Source organism: Aythya fuligula, chromosome 2 (assembly GCF_009819795.1).
Source record: "Aythya fuligula isolate bAytFul2 chromosome 2, bAytFul2.pri, whole genome shotgun sequence".
Classification (NCBI taxonomy): domain Eukaryota; kingdom Metazoa; phylum Chordata; class Aves; order Anseriformes; family Anatidae; genus Aythya; species Aythya fuligula.
Genome location: NC_045560.1, coordinates 69,525,403 through 69,546,821, shown reverse-complemented (window position 1 = coordinate 69,546,821; position 21,419 = coordinate 69,525,403). Strand labels below are relative to the sequence as shown.

Here is a 21,419-nt window from a genome sequence, read left to right as displayed (position 1 = left end):
CAAAGCCTGAACTGGAAATAATGCTTTATACTTCCTGTGTGGAGCCTCTTTCTCATACACATCTTATAACGTTCTTCTAGATAGGGAATCACTGCTATGAAATGTAACCAGCTGTTCAGATCTTTGTATCATGCCCTTCAGTCTGTACACTCAGTTATCTTCAGCTAGCCTGGGCTTTTCTCCATTAAATTTTATCTAGCTGGCCTGAAAGATAAGCCTATAGAGTAAGTTGCAAAGTAATTAAATCTTTTTATTAGATACTCTCTCCCTTTATGGGAGATAAGAACTGCAAGTCCTGGGCACGCTTGGAGAAGGTTAAGCCTGTTGAGTAAAGGAGCTGTAGGTTCAGTTCATGTAATTGCTTTCTGTTCCCTCCTCCGGTGGAAGTTAGTGACCCTTTTGGATACTAGCAGAGAAGAATCTTTCAGGGAAGCTCTAGGATTATAATTTTATTCCACCTCAATACCAGAGCAGTTGCATCCTTTCTTTTGTTAAGGCTGGCTACAAATACATTCACTTTTTGTTTGTTTTGCTTTGCTTCTAATCTGTTTCACACTCTCTCCTTTTTTCCCAACGAAACACAAAGTCCTTCTGGAGGACCTTTTATTACAGCACTGGATAATGGCAGGTAAATTCTCTTTGAAGATAATGAACAGTTTCAGTTGTTACCAATCTTCTTAACAACACGGTTATATCAGCAGGTGCCTAACTTGACACTCCAAAAGAGAAAGTTACAGAAGTCTGTTAGGCAGTGTCTGGTGTGCTCTGTAATGACATTAAGCTGGCTCCCGAGGTCAGTCAGTGGGTCAGGCTGCACAAGAGCAATATGGAAAGCAATATGACCATAGTTAGAATCTTACAAGAATGGAATATCTGCAGATGCAGTCATTATCCTGTCAGTCCTGTATCCAGCCGTGGAGGTGAAACTCCCTATCACAATGTTTCTGCCAAGAAAATACCTGATGGTGTCCCCAAAGGACTGGTTTACAGTCACTGTACTCATCCATGTGATTCTCATTCACTGGAATCACTGCAAGCATTTCCTCATCAGTTCTTGATGATCTTCCCAATTAAATGTATATTATAATAAAAGCAAATAATGTCATTGGTTTTGGCTTACACTATAATTGAAACTTTTTATAAATGGCTAATATAATAGATGTGTCATAGATGAAGAATGATTTTTCTGAGTCATTTTCAAAATGACTTAGAAGTCTGGTAATTAAACCTCAATAGGCATTATCAAGATAGAAAACTTTATGGTATTATGCATAATACTGGGTATAACTGTGTGTTGACTGGACAAATTCAAATTCAAATCAGCAATAAAAAAGAGTAAAAATTCCTTTACTGGGAGACATGTGGAAAGTGTGATGGAAAATTAAATAAATAGCTTTCATTATCAGTTCAGTAAAAAGACTTACTAAGATTGCTGTGTACATGTACTTGGTCTACAGAGCCTTTCTTTATCAGCTGGACAGGCCCATTTCTAATTCCCCAAGCATTCGGGAAGATTTACTTTTTTCTCCAGGTCTTTATATTCGTGGGTATGGTTATTCACTTTTTCTCGCAGTTCAATAATTGTTTAATTCTTTTTGTTATGTTCAATGGTAAAAAGATGATCTCTGTTCTAGGGAATGTAACAATGGAGAAAAATTGACAATGTTTGAATAGCCAGAGAACCAAAATTTAGCAAAGGGTTCATCACTGCCTTTCCTTCAAGTTAACTTGAAGATAACTGTAGTGTCTTGACTGAGACCAGCTATGACAAAAGGAAAAGAGAATTATTAGGAGAGACTGGAACACTCCAGCTGTCTTAAGATCATGAGTGCGTAAGCTACTGACACATTTCATATGTAATTAAGATTATGTTTATTTCACAGTTTTGCTTTTTGAGTATTGAAATGCAGAATATATTATGAAACCCAACATGTAAATGTTTGAATGAAACCCCCTGAGCCTCTTCTGGTGGTTTTACTCAGGCAGGCAGCCTCCACCACAACCGCTCTCTCACTCCTCCTCCCCAAAGGGAAAGGGGAAGGAAATATGATGGAAAGGGCTCAGGGTTTGAGATGAGGATGGGGAGATCGCTCAACAATTATCATGATGGGTAAAACAGACTCAGAGTATGGAGACAGTAAAATTTATTGGCTATTACTAACAAGCTAGAGAAGTGAGAAACACAGGAAAGAAACCAAAACCACCACCCCTCCACCCCCCATCAACCCTCTTCCACCTCATCCCCCAGAGCCATGCAGGGGATCGAGGAATGGGGTCTGCGGTCAGTCCCTAACATTTTGTCTCCGCCACTCCTTCACGGTCCCTCTCTGCCCCTGCTCCCCATGGGGTCCCTCCCATGGGATGCCGTCCTTCCACAACTGAGCCTGTGGGGGCTGCCCACAGGCAGCAGCTCTTCAAGCACTGCTCCCACACGGCTCCATACCCGGGGTCCATCCATCCCCCAGGAGCAAACTGCTCCAGCACGGGTCCCCCACGGGTGGGGGCAGCTCCCCCCAGACCTCCTGCTCCTGCGGGGGCTCCTCTCCATGGGTTGCAGCTCCACCCCGGGGCCTGCTCCTGCGGGGGCTCTCCATGGGCCGCAGCCTCCTCCAGGCCACAGCCACCTGCTCCACCGGGGGCTCCTCCACCCATGGGGGGACTGCAGCGTGGAGATCTGCTCCATGTGGGACCCGTGGGCTGCAGGGGGACAGCCTGCTCCACCAGCGGCCTCTCCACAGGCCACAGGGGAACTGCTGCTGCCTGCCTGGAGCACCTCCTGCCCTCCTGCTGCACTGACCCTGGGGGCTGCAGGGCTGGTGCTCACTCCTCTCTCTCCCAGCTCTTCTACAGAAGTTTCTCTTCCTTCCTTCCTTCCTTCCTTCCTTCCTTCCTTCCTTCCTTCCTTCCTTCCTTCCTTCCTTCCTTCCTTCCTTCCTTCCTTCCTTCCTTCCTTCCTCCCTCCCTCCCTCCCTCCCTCCCTTCCTCTCTCTCTTTCCTCTTTCTCTTTCTTTCTTTCTTTCTTTCTTTCTTTCTTTCTTTCTTTCTTTCTTTCTTTCTTTCTTTCTTTCTTTCTTTCTTTCTTTCTTTCTTTCTCTTTCTTTCTTTCTTTCTTTCTTTCTTTCTTTCTTTCTTTCTTTCTTTCTTTCTTTCTTTCTTTCTTTCTTTCTTTCTTTCTTTCTTTCTTTCTTTCTTTCTTTCTTTCTTTCTTTCTTTCCTCTCTCTTTCTCTTTCTTCATTCCTTTCTCCTTCCCTTCCCTTCCCTTCCCTTCCCTTCCCTTCCCTTCCCTTCCCTTCCCTTCCCTTCCCTTCCCTTCCCTTCCCTTCCCTTCCCTTCCCTTCCCTTCCCTTCCCTTCCCTTCCCTTCCCTTCCCTTCCCTTCTTTTCTCTTTTTCTTTCTTACATATGCTCTCACAGAAGCACAAACAACATCACTTATTGGCTGGCGGCGGACCCCTTATCTAGCTTCTTATGAGGTTTACAGATGACACCAAATCAGGGATGGTGGTGGTGATGGTGACCTACCTGATTTGGACAAGCGCAGGGGTGCCACCCAGAGGGACCCAGGCAAGGTGCAGATATGAGTCACCAGGAACCTCATGAATTTCAACAGACAAATACAGAGTCCTGCACCAGGAAAGGAAGAGCCTCAACAGAACAGGATGGGGACTGACTGGCCAGGGAAAGGCTGCTGATGAGAAGGACCTGGGATGTCACTGTAGACAATAAGATGCCATAAGCCAGCAGTGTATCCTGGCAGCAAGGAAGGTCAGTAGCATCCTGCACTGTATCAAGAGCAGCGCAGCCAGCAGACTGAGGTGTGTGACTTTCACCTGTCTTCCAGTGAGTGCTAGACTGCATCTAGAAAACTGCACCCAGTCTTGGATCTTCCCAACCCAGGGAAGATACCGACAAAGCTGGAGTAAATTCATCAGGGGGTCAGCAAGATAGGTAGGGATCTGGAGCACTTGTCTTGCTCAGAGAAGCTGAGGGAACTGGGCATACTCAGCTTCAGGGGGACCTGGTAGCTGCCTGCCAGTGCCTGTAACAAGCTGACACAGAGGATGCAGCTAGGCTGTTCACAGTGTTACACGGTAAGAGGACGAGGACCAAAAAACTGAAGCAAGAAAAGCTCAGACTGGTTAAAAAGAAAATGATATCCCTGTGACGGCAGTCAAGCAGTGGAGCAGGTTGCTCACAAGGGGCTGTTGCAGTCTCCGTCCTTGTTGTTGTTGTTGTTGTTTTCTTGTTCTTTTTTTAAACCTAAAGGATTAAAGCCCTGAGTGAGCTGCTCTGACTCACAGCTTACCCTGTTTGAGCTGGAGGGGACCTTCTGAGGTTCCTTCCACCCTGCGTTGCCCCATGATCCTGTGCTTGCAGTGAATGTGAAGGGCATGCTTTTGGCTCACTGTCAGTCAGTCTGCAGAGCTGGGCCTTGTGGTGACCTCACGTGCTTATAGTGAGGGTTGAGCACTTGGAGTTCATTTGGAGTCCAGATGGGGCTTTATTGTATTAAAGCCTTGAGTTTAGTATTTCAGAGTATATTAAACCCCTTTTCAATCAATTTATTTTGCAGACAACACAGACCATAACTAGTGTTTCAGGAACCACGAATCGATGGCCTTAGCAGAAATAAGCAGCCACTTCCAAAGCCAAGAGGGCTTGAAGACGCAAGATGGTGAAGGCCCTGGGACACAACTCCTGTGAGGAGCGGCTGAGGGTTGTTCAGTCTGGAGGAGGCTCAGGGGAGACCTTATTGCTCTCTACAGCTACCTGAAAGGAAGCTGTGTGGAGCTGGGGGTCGGCCTCTTCTCACAGGTAACCAGTGACAGGACTAGAGGGAATGGCCTCAAGTTGCACCAGGGGAGGTTTAGGTTGGAAATTAGGAGACATTTCTTCTCAGAAAGAGCAGTCAGGCGCTGGGACGGGTTGCCCAGGGAGGTGGTGGCATCACCGTCCCTGGGGGTGTTGAAGGAAAGGTTGGATGTGGTGCTTAAGGACATGGCGTAGCGGGTGGCATTGGTGGTGGGGTGATGGTTGGACCAGGTGATCTTGGAGGGCTTTTCCAACCTTAATGATTCTTAGATGTTTATGGCTACATTATATGGTACTATACAGACACACCACAGCCGTTTACTCCCTGTAAACCCCACCACAGAAGCCCCGCGGCTATACGCCCATTCGGGCACACAGCCCCACAGACCCGCGGCTCCCTGAGGGAGCGAACCAACACCCCGCCCCCCGCCCCCCGCGCCCTCACGCGCTGCCTCGCGCCGCCATTTTGCCGCGAGGAGCCCGCCCCCCTTCCCCCCCCCCCCCCCGCTCCGCGCTCGCTCTCGCCCGTTTCTGTCCCTCCGCCGCCGCCGTAGCGGGCGGGCGGCCGCCGGGCGCAAGATGGCGGGGGCACGCGCAGCCGGCCGCAGCCCGCCCGTGCCGGGGCAGTTTGACGACGCCGAGGGCTCCGACGGGTACGGGGGGGGCGTGCTAACCTCGCAAAATTTATTCTTGGGATGAACATATTAAATTTTTTATTTCTATGACGGTAAGGATGACTTATCCGAGCGCGTGTTTGTTTGAAGGGAGCTTTCGCAGGACGCAGAGGCAGCCGCGGAAGGTGGGGGCGCTGAGGATCGCCGGTCACGTCTGCACGAAGGAGGCGATGGCGGGGATAACGGTGATAACGGTGATGATGATGATGATGATGGAGAGGAGGGCGATGATGACTGGGACTGGGATGATGAGATGGGAAGGCTCACGAAGTGCCGCGGCAGCGCTGCTGGATGCAGCCCGCAGGTACGTTGGAGGCTATTCGGGAAGCACCAAAGGTAGCCAAGAGGAGGTGGGACTACTCTGGACGCGTTGTTCTGTGTTAACGTTATGGTGAGCATAAATCCAAATGGAAAACTTACCTTGAGAGGATCACCTTTCCTCGCGTCTGTTCCTGTGTGCAGCCAGGCCTCTGCTTGACCTCCTTGTCTCAAACCCTGCTGCTGGATGCTTCTTGTCTCTGCAGTTTTCCTCCTGTTCCTTAGCTTCCTCAACCTTCTCGTTGTCTGTCCCAGTCTTTAGCGATGTTGCTTTTTGTTTGTTTGTTTGTTTCTGGAATTTGTCTTTTGTGATTTTGAGCATCTTCCCCGTTCTTTCCATTGAATTTTAAGACAGCACCTGCTCAACATGCCCAGGATGAATTTTTTTTGTTTGTTTGTTTTGGACCATGTTTTGGTTCAACACCTAGGGGCAGCTAGGTACCATGCAGCCACTCTCTCACTCCCTGTCAGCAGGACAGACTTTGGGGGGAGGACAACAACCTTGAGGGTTTGAGACGAGAGCATTTAAAAAAAAGGAAAAAGCAAATGTTCTTTGGAAGGAAAATGAGAAAAAAAAGTCTTTACTTCCTATCAGGAAGCAATGTTCAGACACTTCTTGAAAAGCAAGGCCTTGCTAAGCATGGTGGTTGCTTGGGAAGACAAACAGTTTTGTAACAGGAGTCCCTCTTCTCTCCCCCCAGCTTTTTCTGAGTATGAGGTCTTACAGTATGGGATATCCCTTTAGGGATATCCATATCCCTTTAGGGGATATCCATAGGTTTAGGTCACTGTCCTGGCAGTGTCCCCTCCCTGCTTCTTGATTACTCTAGCCTGCTGGTGTTTTGGGGGGAGTTGGAGAGGCAGCCTTGATGCTGTGCCTGTGCCGCTCAGCAATAGCCAAAACACTGATGTGGTATTGATATGTTTCTAGCTACAAGTGCAAGGCATAGTGCTGGATGGCCTGTTGTGGTGAAAGTTTAACTCCATCCCAGACAGACCCAGTACTGACTAATGGCACAGGAGGTGAGGGGAAGTGCTGGAAGTGGATTTAGAGTGTGTGCTGTTGCTTTAGAAACTTGTGCAGAATGAAAAGCACACAATGCGAGAACCAGCTTCTTTGTCCTCAGCTTGGACAGCAGAGGTTTAAATTTTTTTTTATTTTTTATTTTTTTTTATACATTGGTACCAGCAGAACAGAATAGTTGAGAGGAGGGTGGTACTGATCATGGTGTATTGTGTCTGACTTGGCACTTCTGAGATTTATTCTTGCCTTTTGTTAGCACTTTGTGCTGTCTAGTGTTGGTGGAACAGTGTTCAGGTATTATTTTCAGAGAAGGGTACCTGTAAGAAAAAATACCATCTTTGAAAGTTTTCTGTTTGCTACCTTCTCGTTTTTGTCCTTGTTTCTGTCTGTTACTCCCCTTTCTTTTAAAGATGAAAAGGTGTTAATACGAGAGACTTGCAGCTCAGTTTTCTGACCAAATATAACCCTGAAATTGGGCACTTCTTGGAATATAGCTGGTGTGTCACTTTTACTCTCATGTCTTGAGTTAAAGAAAATCTGGTGTTAATCCATTTCTTTGCTCTTTCTGTTTTTCTGTTTATAGTTGTAGACACAGGCATCTGAGCTGACTTTCCCTATGATACAGTGTGTATTTCAAAGGGCTATTAAGAGAAGGCAACTTACGTTAACAAATCATTTGTTTCAGGCAAATAGGCAGAACCCTAGTTACTCTTCAGCAAAAATGTCAACCCCTACAGACAAGGCCTTGAGGAAATTCGAACATAAAATTAATTTGGGTGAGTAAATTTGTTTTGTTTATAGAAAAATTTTCTTTTTTGAAAAAGCGGATGCGGTGCACTCTGTGATGTTCTCAGACTGGTTCTGCTTGCTTTAATCCAGAATTTACTGGAACAGCAGTTAACCATTTCCAGACAGATTAAAAAGGACTTGCCTTTGGTCTTCGTTAACTGGCTGTCACACTGTTGTCTGTGCCCTTTGAGAGCCAGAGGATTCTTTTTCCCTTTACTGCTCCAAGTCAGATAAAGTGTTTTTTCCACAGCTCATCTGTAGGAGCGAACTGTTTGGATCGTGGGAGAATATCAGCTCTGTTACAATGCCAGTGTTTGTTCTCAAAGCTGCTACCACAGCTAAATGTTTTTAGATGATTGCTGTTCCCTGTAGTATTAGTGTGGTACTTTATGTAGCAGTTATCTCACAGGGGTAAAGTTTGTGTGATAAGTAAAGAGGCTGCTGTCCTAGCCTGTGTAGCTTCTTGTTTGCCATGTGATGGAAATGGCTGCTCTGCTTAGCCTGCTAGGGTGAGTTGTAGTCGTGACTTATTTATTTATTTTTTTTCTGATGGGACAGTAAACAGTTGCATTTTGCTTCATAGCAAGGTGGTTCTAAAATGTAGGCTGAAAAGAGTAAAGAGTGGTCTTGGTATGTGTCCAGACAAAGTACCTCTTACATATTTAACAATTAATCAAGCACCACTTTGAATACGCTGGGGGGGGACAGAAACCTGGAGGTTATTGCTTGCTCTATTTAGAAAAATGGCATTAGATTGTGGTAAGAAAAGGGCAGATGAGTTTAATATAAGATACTATCAAAAAGGCATTAATTCAGGTTGGCATTGCATCTCAAAGTTTGTGGGACTGTCTTAGTTGTTATTTTATAATCCTACTTTGAAATGTAGACAGAATGGAGAGCTAGGTTAACTGTGATGTGCAACTAAACTCTTAGGTAAGCTTCCATGCTTTATGTACCCAATCAGAGATCCATTGGTGTTTGAACGTTGTGTTGTAGCATATTTGCTGGCAAGCACAATTGCAGAGATGGTACTGAACATAGGACGTGATTTTTTTTTTTTCCCCGTCTCGATGTTGTCTTACATGTTTTTCAGATAAGCTGAATTTTGATGACTCCGTTATAAACAGAGTCACAGAGAAGTCTAGACAGAAGGAAGCAGATATGTGAGTATCATGCCTGGCTCTGTTTTCATTGACATGAGAACTCTTCTGAGTTCAAATTATTATTCTTAGTTTGATCCTGAACTTTTAATAAATTTATTAAAGGAAAAAAAGATCTGTAAATAGATGGCATGCGGTTTGCATTTTGGCCTTAAACCTTTTGATTTCTTGATCAGTTTCCTAAATAAATCCAATATTTTGATGCTTCTGTCTCTGCAGTGGAGGCAAGAAGATAACTATAATAGTGAAGGGCACTGATGCTTGTGGGCTTGGTTTTGTTTTGTTTTTCCTGCCTGCAGGAGAAGCCTTCTGCCTTTGTATGTATAAACTTATGTTTTGAGGCTGTCATCTTCTCTTTGAAACAGAACGGCATGTTTTACTCTGTCAAAGCATTGAGTCCATGTGTGTGATTGTATCGCTTTATTTTCACTTTTGCTAGGTACCGAGTCAAAGATAAGTCAGACAGAGCAACAGTGGAACAAGTAAGTACTTAAATGCATCAAATTTCTCTTTTGACCAAAATAAATGATCTGGAATCTTGAAACCAGTGATAAAGCAGCTACTATAGCAACAGGAGTTTTGCCTTGGAATTCTGTTTGTCTTGTTACTCTAAAGAAAACTTTCACTTCTTTTATGAAGTTTGTACTTGTAAACGTTTTGGAGCTCAATTTTGTGCATAGTGTTGTAATTTGATGGTATATACAATACAGAATTTCATTTTAAGCTTTTATTAAATTCCAAGAAACAAACAAAAAAGCTTTGCTTTTATTTTTTTCTTAAGCAAGGCTGAAATATTATTGGCCCTTGGCCACGTAGCTGCTCTGTTTCATTTATGAAAACTCTAAATTAAGAGAAACCATATTTTAACATATATCACAACTCTGGATAGGAAATGATTCTCTTATGTCTGTTTTAGATCCATCTCAACGATGTGTACTTGTTTTTTTTTTTTTTTTTTTTTTTTTTTTAATTATTTTTAAAGGATGTGAAGCATCATTCTAGAATTACGGCAAATTCTGTGCAGCCATTGTTTGAATTATTGTTTGATCCTCAAGAATAATCTGATGCTGTTAGTCCTGTCATATAGTACTAAGAACAGACTGTAGTAGTAAGTTTTATTCTCTTTATAGAGAGCAATTGTGCTGACTGTTCTGTATTGAACTTGAGGTGTTGGATCCAAGGACTCGAATGATTCTGTTCAAGATGCTAACAAGAGGTGTCATATCAGAAATCAATGGCTGCATCAGCACAGGGAAAGAAGTAAGTTCTGTTACAAACGGCAACATGACAGTCTTATTCTCAGCAAGCTAGGTGGAAGCTTATGGTACTCAAGATATATTGAAACGTTTGGCTTTAGTACTAGTCTATGTATGTGTTACTTGAGTAGTAGGAAGTTATTTTAAGATAAAATGCAAGTTACTGTGAAGGAGATCAGTTTCCCCAAGTACGAAGGATTTCTCAGAGTACTTAATTTTAAATTTGTCATTAATTTAATTAATTCTATTCTTAATAATTTCTATGTGAAACTTCTGCAGAGCGTATATGTATATACAGTATAAAACGGTGCCTGAAAAACATGCAAATCCAGGTAATTCTTTCTTCACGCAAGGCTATTGCATGTGGATCAGATCAGTTCAGCATCTCTCCAGGGATGTGAATATCTAATGGCATAACAAAATTCTGTTTAAGATATTACTGAGCTTTGATTGCTTTTGCAAAACTAGAATGTTTGTGCACTGCTATTATCAAGTTATATTGCAGATAATTAAAACCAGACAACAGTTTTCCCAGTAAATTAATAAATCATTTTTAGAATGCCTTGTCCCTAGGCTGATCTGGTTTTCTTCCAGGTCCTTGGATTGTGATTAAAGGCATGCTTCTGCCTGGTGTAGTGGTGCCAGCATTACATATTTAGGCCATGCTTTAGGGCCTAAATAATTTACAGGCTCAAGTTAAGCCTTCACACAAGGCCTTGCTTCAGTGTCAAAATATGAATGGTGTGGAATTCTTTGTTGTTGGTTCTGTCTTGTGTTCGTCTTCACACACGTACTCAGTCTTAGGTACTTACTGCAAGCTGTCTCTGGTAGAAAAAGATGGCCATTATGTGCAATTTCACTAATTCATCTGAGTGCCACAAAGGGGCTGAGGTGGGGATGTTTTCCAGGCTGTCAGAAAGAGGAGAGAAGGTTGGGTCAATTCAGAGTTCTTTTTCTTCTTCTTCCCTTATTAATCCAATAGGCCAACGTATATCATGCCAGTACTTCGAATGGAGAGAATAGAGCAATAAAGATTTACAAAACATCCATTCTGATGTTCAAGGATCGGGATAAGTATGTGAGTGGGGAATTCAGGTGAGTTGGAGTTCTGTTTGGTTTTACTGGAGGAGAGGGGTTGTCTGAAAGGTGGTGAAATGACCAGTGTTGATATGATATTGATTGGCTGAAGAATTCCCCTTGTATATGTATTTTTTTTTTTTTAAGATTTCGTCATGGATATTGCAAAGGCAACCCAAGAAAAATGGTGAAGACATGGGCTGAAAAAGAAATGAGGAATTTAATAAGGTGATTCTTCCAGTTTTTATTTCAGCATGCAAAGGTAACTGAAAAGTTACAGGATATACTCTTCTACTGCTAGACTGTGGCTGTTACTGCCCTTAATGATCTCTGGAATATTCAGAAGTGTCTTATGCTTCCATGTCAGAGGGAAGAGGGAAAAAAACGGTCAAGATACTCCTTTGTCTGGCTGTTCGTACTCCAAGCTCTTCAGTGTCCGAACTCTCTGATTTGATTGAAAAGTGAGGAAAGGCTAGAAAATAGCTGCTGCTGAGTACACTGTGCTATATAAATTAATCTAGCGTTAACCTAAAATTATGTAAAGATTCTTCGTCTGATACAGGAACATTTTGAGAAGGGTCAGAACAGAATGGCTGTTTTTTTTTGCATTTGTTTCATAGTTGTTCTTCACAAGCATGAGTTGCCTGAGTGGAGGAGCTCTTACTGTGTGTGATGTTTAAAGCAACGGAGCTCCTGTGGGCACTTTTGCAATGCAGACAGGAGAGTTATTCTTTATTTATTTTTTTTTTTGTGGTTTTCTTCCCATGTTACAGGTTGAATACAGCCCGGATACCTTGCCCAGAGCCAATTATGCTAAGAAGTCATGTGCTTGTCATGGGCTTTATTGGTAAAGGTGATAGGTATGTATCCACAGAAAATCAAAATGATTCTCTTTATTAGTAGCTTTCCACAAAGGTTTATTAAAAACAAACAAACCCTCTGTATTTACCTACTATTTACCTATTAATTGAGGCCTCTGAAATTAACTTGTTATTCCTGCCTGTGTATGTGACCTGTAGAATACCCAGATGTTTGCCAGCTACTGCTGCAGACAGTCTGCATGATTCTGAAGCATCAGCTGTGTGCAAAATGAATCCAGAAAATGACTTAACAAGAGAGTATGGCTAGAAAGGCTTCCTAATAGTATTTGTAGTTCATTATTTTGTAGTACAAATGTTAATGTAACCTGTCCCAACTTCTTAGCTCATTTTGGAAACAGCTACAGTAACTTTGGCAACATAACACAAGCTTTCCGGCCTTACATGCTGGCTCCATGCACTTAGCTGCTCATGCCGACTTTCTAGATGCACTGAGTTGAAGGACTGGGTATAGCAGTTAAAGCATTTACAGCAGTTATGAACAAGGAAAAAAGTATTCACTTTCTATTATTTGTGTTGTAACTTTAAGGCCTGCTCCTCTGCTGAAGAATGCTCAGTTATCTGACTCGAAAGTCCGGGAGCTGTACCTGCAAATCATCCAGTACATGAGAAGAATGTACCAAGATGCCAGACTTGTTCATGCAGATCTCAGTGAATTTAATATGCTGTATGTTTTTAAACTTTGTTCTGGATTGTGACATTTGAAATGTATGTGCTGACAACTGCTGTGTATCAGTTTGAGTGTACTAATCTACCTTTAAGGGTGGGTGGGTCCTTTTTGTGACCGTTTCTCAATTTATCTAATTAATTATGTAGCTTTTAACCTAGATCTGAGATGTATGTTTAAAAAAACAAATACCAGAACAACAAATTATCAACTAGTGGAAGCATTAGTGAGGGACATACAGATACGTACTATTTTTTTTTTTCTCCTCTCCTCACCCATAAGACTCTTTTGTGTGTTCTTGAGGAGACTATTCCTTTAGGGTTTAATAGTACAGGTTGGATAAAGGAGGGAAAGAATTTACCAAAAGAAAACCAAAAAACAAAAAACCTCTGGCTTTAATATGTGAGATGTATTCTAGAGAAATTCATTAAGTTTGTTTATGGGTTCTTAAGTTTGAAGCATGCTTTGTCCCCTGCCCCTCTCCTGTGTAACATTGGTGGACTCATGCAGCCTGGTGTGTTTGTCCCCAGGTACCACAGCGGGGACGTGCACATCATTGACGTGTCTCAGGCAGTGGAGCATGACCATCCACATGCACTGGAGTTTCTGCGAAAGGACTGTGCCAATGTTAATGGTGAGTAGGCTGCACTCTTGTTCGTATAGATGTCTTTTTCAGGAAGGTGAATTGTCTTTGAGTTATAACCCTGGTTGTAGAGGCTGTCAAACCAGTTAAATGCTCCCTTTCCTAGGTTCTCCTAAGTTCCTCGGGGAACTGTGTTCTGTGCTGAGTTCAGAAGACAGTGTAACCTATTTTGCTAGAAATTGTCTGGATGAAATGAGTCACCTGGCTGAATCTCAGATTTACAATAGAAGGTAGAGGTCAGAGTCCCAATTTGCAGCAGCACCTCCCCCAGCCTTAGCTTTCCTCACTTGAAGAACTGTGCAGACAGACCGATCTGTCCTGTGAGTGTAATCCACATCTGGAATTCTTCAATTTGCAAGAAGTTAGTGTGTGTCACAGAGCTCCTCGTATTTATTTATCTAGGTCCACTTAGAAGATCAAGCCATAGAGTAATTTATTAGAGATTGTAGACTTGTCATAGTATTTTGATAAAACAGCATACCTTTATGGTATTTTTCTCTTAAAAATTTGGTCGTTATGAGTGAGCGCATATGTTATGTAACAGACAAATGTTTTCTGGTAGGCTGCGTTTCTCCCTGAGAACAAAAAATGTCTTGGTGCAGGCTGCTTTCCAACCCCTCCCTTTTCTTTTCCAAATGATTTTTCAAATTTTACAGAGACTTTTGAAAGTTTGTGGAAAAGAATATATACATTTTGATGTTGTGTTTGATACCCAGTATGTTTGTTATTCCTTATTTCTTTCCTGTTCATGGATTTCTGATTGATCCCTTCTGGCTCAGATATTTGCAACCTCGTTCTTTTTTTTTTTTTTTTTTTTTTTGCATGTGTTATGGCTTGCCCTATCTAAATGCCAGTGCCTCGGTGACTTGCAGTGTTTTCTGATTTTTTTTCTGCTTTGTTTTCTGCTACTGCTGTGTAGTCCTCCTACAATGACTAAGAAATGCCTTACTTTATGCTCTGCCTTAGCTGTGAGCATTGCAAAGATTTGTGGCTCCATGGGCACAGAGTGCTGCTTCCAAATTATTTTTTTTGTTCTTTCTATGATTGATTTCTTATGGGTGAGATATCTTATGAGAACATTAGCAGGGAAACACTTACTAAGTAGTCCTTTGTGTGTTTCACTGCTGTTTTCCAATACAGAAGCGCAACCTCCAAAATTAGTTATACTTGACTCAAGAAACCAATTCTGAATATAGTAAGTGAGGAAAATTCTGATGTTAGTGTGTCCCATGTTTCTTTCCATTTCAGTGGATCGTAACTAGACTGCACTGTTTCAGTAGATACTTCAGTTTGGCAAAAGTTTGAGATCTGCACTCCTTATTTTTTTGAAAAGATTTTTCATCTCAACCATTGCAAATATTACACCTGTCTTAAATTGTTTACTTCATCCTTCTTAGCCCCTGCTCCATTCAGTATGGCTCCTGCTGAAGGTGATTTGACTTATATTTATTCAGTTCTATTCTTTTTTCAGTATTTGTTGCACTGGGAAGGCGAACGATTTTATTTCAGGTCGCCAAGGGTCATCTGATATCTAAAGCCAGTACAATATATGCTGCTATCTTAAGTCGTCAGAGCTGCTATGTTGCTGCAATTGTCACTTAACATCACAGCTGCATATGTTACACATCATTATTTAAGGTCTCTTGTCTCTGCCCTTGATTTCTGATAGGCTTTTTCCAGAAGCACAATGTTGCAGTGATGACTGTGAGGGAGCTGTTTGAGTTTATTACCGATCCTTCTATCACAAGTGAGAACCTTGATGACTATCTGGCAAAGGTAAGATCGCATGGCCTTGTTGCTTATGTAGGTAGATTTGAACAATAAACTCAGATCTAGTTCAAACTCCGTCTTGTTTGCTCTACATGCTACTGTTGAAGTGGACTGGTATGTTACATTGCATTATGCCAGTGCTTCAAAAATGCGTAGGGGTCTTTTTCATTTATACTGTTACAGGATGAACACATCTTTATTTTATGTTTTCTGAAAAAGCCTAAGCATGAAAACTCAAACATCTGTCTGAGGTGCTATTTGCATTAAAATCTGGGTGCTTTAAATCTTTTGTTTCCTTTATGAAAAGGAAAGAAAAAGTTACTTAGTTCTGCAGAAATATACCCATGCTGATACAGAGAATTGAGTTGGGAGTTAACTTAAGACTTAACCCTGCAGACTTCAATTAGGGTGGGCTGAGGGAGGAAGGGAGTGACTCAGAGCAATATTACTCCAAAGTATGCAGTCTGACTAGCCAAATATTATGGCTGGTAGGACATCCTTATTCTAAGAGGAGGTAAAATGCTTGGTGTCACTGGCAGCACCCATGCATTTTGTCTGTAGCTGTCAGTCCTCTGCTCCCAGTCAAATCTCTTATTGAAAGAGAAGGAAGGATTTTTAAAAAAAAAAAAAAAAAAAAAAAAAAAGAGGGGCTGGTAAATGGAGAAGGGCCCACATATGTCATGAGTGGATATGAGGTATTGTTCCTGGCCATGTTCCTAGTCAAGACCATGAGGCTGAGTGTTGTCCGGATAGCACTATGGCATGAGGATTTCCAGATGCTGTGTACTTTCAGTCATACTGGAAGTTGAGAGAAGTAGAGCTGTGCTTTATGGCTTTCACTTCTTTCACTTCTTTCACTTTGTGCTCCTCTGGCTTACGCTTTGTGTGACAGTGAAAACAGCCGATTCCAAGACTGGGTTTTGCTCACTGTATTGCCCTGTTATGTATTACAGTAAATGTATCACTGTTATGTATTACAGTAAAGCTAGACCTGTTATAATTTGGTCTAGAAATAACAGTGAGCGTGGCTTCTTCCTGTTCTCAAAGCAGATCTGTGCTTGTGCTTTGCGGAAACGCTGGTTACCGTTAGGGGTCGCTCAAGGCATTGCCATAAGGAGGGCTGGAGCATTTTGTCAGTGAGAGTGGGGAGTACAGGGAGAAATACAGATGGGAATGGTTAGTTGGATTAAATGATGCGATTCTAAAGAGTGATAACTTTGTATTGTTTTATATTTCTTCAGGCAATGGAAATAGCATCAAAAAGAACAGAGGAGGAAAGATCCAGTCAAGATAAAGTGGATGAGGAAGTAAGTGAGGATTTTTGTTCCTGCTATGAAATTAAAATTAACCTTTCCTCTTCTGAACAATTAAAACTGTTCTGTTTGGAAAAATGCACAGTTGATAAATAAAACATAGTGATATTGCTATGTCCTGAACTAGCAGTAAGTGAAGTATTGAAGGATGCCGTGGGTAAAAACAGGTGACATTGACCAGGTGTTAAACAGCTAATAACTCAATTACCTAAACCAGTATGCTTGCTTGCAGCTAGGTCCCTTGATGTATCTTCAGTTCAACTTCAGTTAACAACAACGATAAGAGTGGAGTTCTAATTGTGCCAGTGATTTTTTTCGAGTGGTGATCTAGAAACAGGAGGATACACATGATATTCAGATGGATGCATTCATGAAATTGCCCACATGCCTTTGTTCCCAGTCTCATTCATTCAATCTTCCAAATACTGTTTCTCTCCCTTGCTTTTACATGTAAGAAGAACTACCTCAAGTCTGTTCTGTTGCATAATGAAAATGGCTAATGATCTGGGAAGGCTTGATGCAAAGATAAACAGTCTTTATATGATTTTTCAATCTCATCTCTCTGTTACAGAAGAGTTAAATTAATAATGAAAAAACATGAACAGCAACAAAAAACTGGTGTAGAATTTGTATCAATGAGAACCTATTTGTACTAGGTCACCCGGTGTTTATCCTTGGAAGAAGTTTTATTTGGATAAAAATAAATTCATCAAAGACTTTTCTTTTTCTCTTGGAGCTGTAGGTTTTAGTGATTGCTGCTGGCTCAAGATTGACCAATGAAAGATTTTGTTTCCAAAGATATCTTGAGCATACAAATCCTTTTGAACTGTAGAGTCAAATGCTATTTTTCTTGTTGCAAGTCAATCTTTTGCAAGGAATAATTTGTTTGCAAAGGAATAATCCTTTGCAAACAAATTAGTCCTTTCATCAAGGTACTGTCCAGTTAGAGAATGTGAAGTGGTTAAGTAGCATCAAAGTTATGTTTACCTCTCTCACTTCTCACATTACCTCAGGCTAGTTTCTGTAACTTCCCTTGTGAAAAAATACAGCTGATTAAGAGCAAGTTCTGTGGAGACAGTCTCTGCTGTCCATGCAGCACTTAGTCTAGTACTTAGGATCATAAAGGGTACTGAATTTGTTTCTGGGATTGAGCTGATACTGTGGAAAAGAGAAGTAAAATACTCGTGTCTGATCTGGTAGAGACTTAATTTTGCTGGAGGACTGTTTCAAAAAGATTGCCTGATAAATTTTAAGTATGTTGTTTATACTGCAGTTAGGTTCCTGCACCAGTACAGTACTGTGAAACCCTTTTTGAGTTGGAGTGTAGGTTGAAGAGGAATTTTTATATAAAGAGATTAAGTTGTAACAGCTTGTTTTAATGGAGCTGTCCCCTGAAGACATTGTAAACATAACAATGAAAACTTCAGAATAAAAAAATTCAAATCAGTAAAGAGGAAGTTGGAGAGACCGGTTAAGTCCCTAAATTGGTTGCTAGTAGTGATACTAATGTAGGAGCCTTATTAGTGATGAGCTATCAACAACCTTTGGGTCGTGTATTTAGAACCTGCTCCAGGAAAAAAAAGATACTCTGCAGTACAAATGGTAGTGTGAATGCTATGATCGTTTTTAGTTTCTCTGAGCCATGAAATCCCTCATGGTCGTTCTCTTAAGGATGTGTAATTAGGATGGAAGAATATCATGAAATTACATGCAAATGAATGTGTTTCCTTTCTCTTTGGTAGGTGTTTAAGAAGGCTTATATACCTCGCACATTGACTGATGTTAAAAACTATGAGAGAGATGTGGATATAATGATGAAACTGAAAGAAGAGGATATGGCATTGAGTGTTCAGCAAGATAATGTGAGTAGATAATCCAGAGGTGCTACAGGGAAAAAAAGGGAGGAAATAGGAATTTTTCTTAGTAAAAACTGGTAGCAACAAACAAAAATGGAAGCTTTGGTATCAAGGCATGGACTGCTGAATCTAGTGTTGTATTTAAAATTGTTTGGTTAGTACTAATGCTAAAATCACTGTCTTTTATGAGGTACTCGTCTTTTCCATGAGCAAAGATTTAAGATTTGAAGTTTGATAACATTTTCTTTCTGTGTCTCTGGGTGTAGATTCTCTACCAGACTGTGACAGGGCTGAAGAAGGATTTGTCTGGTGTTCAGAAGGTGAGGTGGCCTTTTTTGGAATCCTTCATTTTATCTGTTTTCATAAAAGTGCACATAGGGAGTACGGAGAACACCTTGTTTTGAAGCTTGTGACAATGGAAGAAGCTTCTTGTCTGCAGAGTGTTTGTTTCTGCCCATTACTTGGCAGTGGTGTAGACTTTTAAAAATGGAATTGCAAATACGGGAAGGGATCAGGCTGTGGCACAGTCTCCAGTGTTGTTTAAGAATAAGTGTGTTTTGCAGCATAGATGCTTGTGTTTGCTCTAAAGCCTACATACAGTGCCCCTAAGGTAGATTTTGGTATGATCCAAGTATAATTAAAAATTGGCTTTCATCTATGTTAGGAAATTGCTGTTTAACTTAGGGAAATCAGTTTGGGAGTGCCAATGCATCTGTGCTGTGAGCCCTAACCTAAAAGATCCTATGCTGTATACTAGATTTCCTGTTCTTAGTTTAGATCAACCTCTTTTTTGCTCTTCTTGTTGAGACTCAATGGTGGCTGTAGTAGAGGAGATGACACAAGCTTGCCTGAGGGTTTTTTTGTAGGAGATTTTTTTTTTTTTAAATCTATTTTGTTGCTAGGCTACTGAGTTTGGGTTTGTGATGAATTCCCTCTTCATGTTATCTTACAGATTCCTGCACTTCTTGAGAAGGCAGATGAGTCAGAAACAGGCTCTGATTATGAAGACAGCAGTTCAGAGGACTCTGATTCAGGTTGTAAAGAATCTCGGCATCCCAAAGATCTTCCTGCTGAAGTTACCATGGATAAAAAGGTCAGCTGGCCAGGAGCTGTGCATTTTCCTACATCTGTCCACATGACAGGAAAAAAATCCAAACGTAGTTCTGAGTGGTTCTTCCTACTTCTTGTCTGAAACAAGCTGTTTTGGAAAGAGAATGAGAGCGTAGAAAGTTAATTTCATTATAAATGTTCTATTAATGGTGTTTTTTGTGTAGAGGAACTTCATGACATACTGCTCTCTAGCCTAGACAAATCTAGAAGAGTAATCTCTGCAGGGAGCTCTAAGGCCATGCAAAGCACTCATTTTTTCCCTCTTAGGAAAGATAATGTAGTAGGTTCCAAGTCCATCGAATGAAACTGCATTGTTCTACTACAAGCTTTTTGTACCTATCTGGAAACGTAGAGCTACTGCCTTTCAGATATGAAACAGGGATGTCTTGGTCACTTCTCATCCTTACAGACAGGTTTTCATTTGGACTTATTATTGTGTGAGTAAGGTGAACTTTTTGGTATCCCACAAGTGTATTGGTAGGTTGGATGATTGATCAGTGGTGATTGCTTTCCTTCTCCCTGCCTTCTGTTATGCTGATTTTTTTACTTTTTTTTTTCCAGTTGAGCATAGTCTCTGCACTGTCTGGCAGAAATTATAATGTGTTGCAGTGGCCTAGCCCCCGTTACCAACAGTTACTGGATCAGTATTTTTGTGTGGTGTTTAAAAACATACTACAGTAACCCTGTGGGTAACAGAAAATTTAGATCAGACTTATTATTGTGTAATATTTGCTATAAATAGCATGAGTTGCATACTTCTCGTTGTCTTTCTTCAAAGCTTGCATGAAACTCAGGTTTTAACTAGTTTGAATTTTGTATTGTCATGAGCCTGGGGGTGGAGCTGCAGACTGATGCACTTTCTTTTTCCTTTCTTCTCCTCACTCCCACAGATTTTTTTCTTCTTGATAACAGCATATTTGGTGTGATGTGTTAATTAATTTAAAGATTGACAGGCCTGCTCAAAATCTGTCATTCCTGCTGGCTTTAAATGAATGGTGTTTTGATTCTTTGTAGGAAAGGAAAAAGATGGTCAAAGAAGCCCAAAGAGAGAAGAGAAAAAACAAAATTCCAAAGCATGTGAAGAAGCGGAAAGAAAAGACTGCAAAAATGAAGAAAGGCAAATAAAATCAGCTTTGGCTCGAGGAATGGGCTGGCTTGTTGTTGGTTAATTAGTCACCATCTTTTATAATTAAATCTTATATTTATATACATACAGTATTAACTGTGAGGGTGGTTTCATTAACAAGGTGGTGTAATTATTTGAACAGAATATATGCCATGTTTTCTTAATAGGAAAGAATGAGTTTAACATACTTGTGCTTGTTAAAAATCCTTCACATGTGGAGATTCAGCCTGATGTTAGACTCGCACGGATTTGTCGCTGGGGTCTTATTTCTGCCCTACACTATGGGAGATGTACAACTTAAGTGGTCCTCTGCAGGCTGTCACCTCACCTGCCGGTAACCCTGCAGACATTGTGCCCTTGCTGCCTCCCTGTGCTTGCATCACCTTTGATATTATCTTACTGAAAACGGAGTTTCATGATTGGGAAGGCAGCTGTCCTCACTGCCCAGTGCCCTGGTGAAGCAATCAGGCAGGCATACCTAAGCAGACCAAAGCCATGATTTTTTGCTGGAGTTCTTTTGCAACATGGGGCTCTGTTCTTAAGGGTAGTGTGAGACAGCGTTTTGTAAGCTGATCGAATGAGTATTTGCAAGATTAATTGTGTGTTCAAACCCAAACCTCTCCGTGCGGAAGGCTGTGCTAGGAGCTGTTTGTGGTGTGGCTCGGCATTAGCGGTCCATGTGCTAAGGTGCCCCAGCTCCTCAGGGAGGAGTTGGCAGAGCTCTGCTCATAACTGACCCACTTGTGTTGGAGCAGAGGTGCCATACAGAGACAGCCCACCTTTTCTCTTGGCAGCTGCTTAGGCCTCTGAGGTTGACAGATGTTTTGGGAGAGGTGTCATCCTCATGCGTCAACCATCTTTTCCTGCTGCCTGTAGTTTCAGAACTCCCTGTACCAGAACAGAGAAGGGTTCTGATTTCAGTAAATGTCTTGATTTTTTTTTATTA

At 41.6% G+C, this 21,419-nt stretch overlaps 1 protein-coding gene across 1 annotated transcript; it reads left to right on the top strand.

The window, feature by feature from the left end:
- The first annotated feature begins 5,381 nt into the window (after positions 1–5,381).
- On the top strand, positions 5,382–20,565 carry RIOK1 (RIO kinase 1). The gene is made up of 17 exons (XM_032183222.1): positions 5,382–5,465; positions 5,577–5,790; positions 7,514–7,604; positions 8,711–8,780; positions 9,217–9,259; positions 9,945–10,037; positions 11,016–11,128; positions 11,258–11,338; positions 11,884–11,970; positions 12,518–12,655; positions 13,186–13,289; positions 14,968–15,074; positions 16,310–16,375; positions 18,124–18,243; positions 18,504–18,557; positions 19,190–19,330; positions 20,362–20,565. The coding sequence occupies exons 1-17, from the start codon at positions 5,392–5,394 to the stop codon at positions 20,470–20,472; spliced, it is 1,707 nt and encodes a 568-aa protein (XP_032039113.1). The 5' UTR covers positions 5,382–5,391; the 3' UTR covers positions 20,473–20,565.
- Positions 20,566–21,419: the final 854 nt, after the last annotated feature.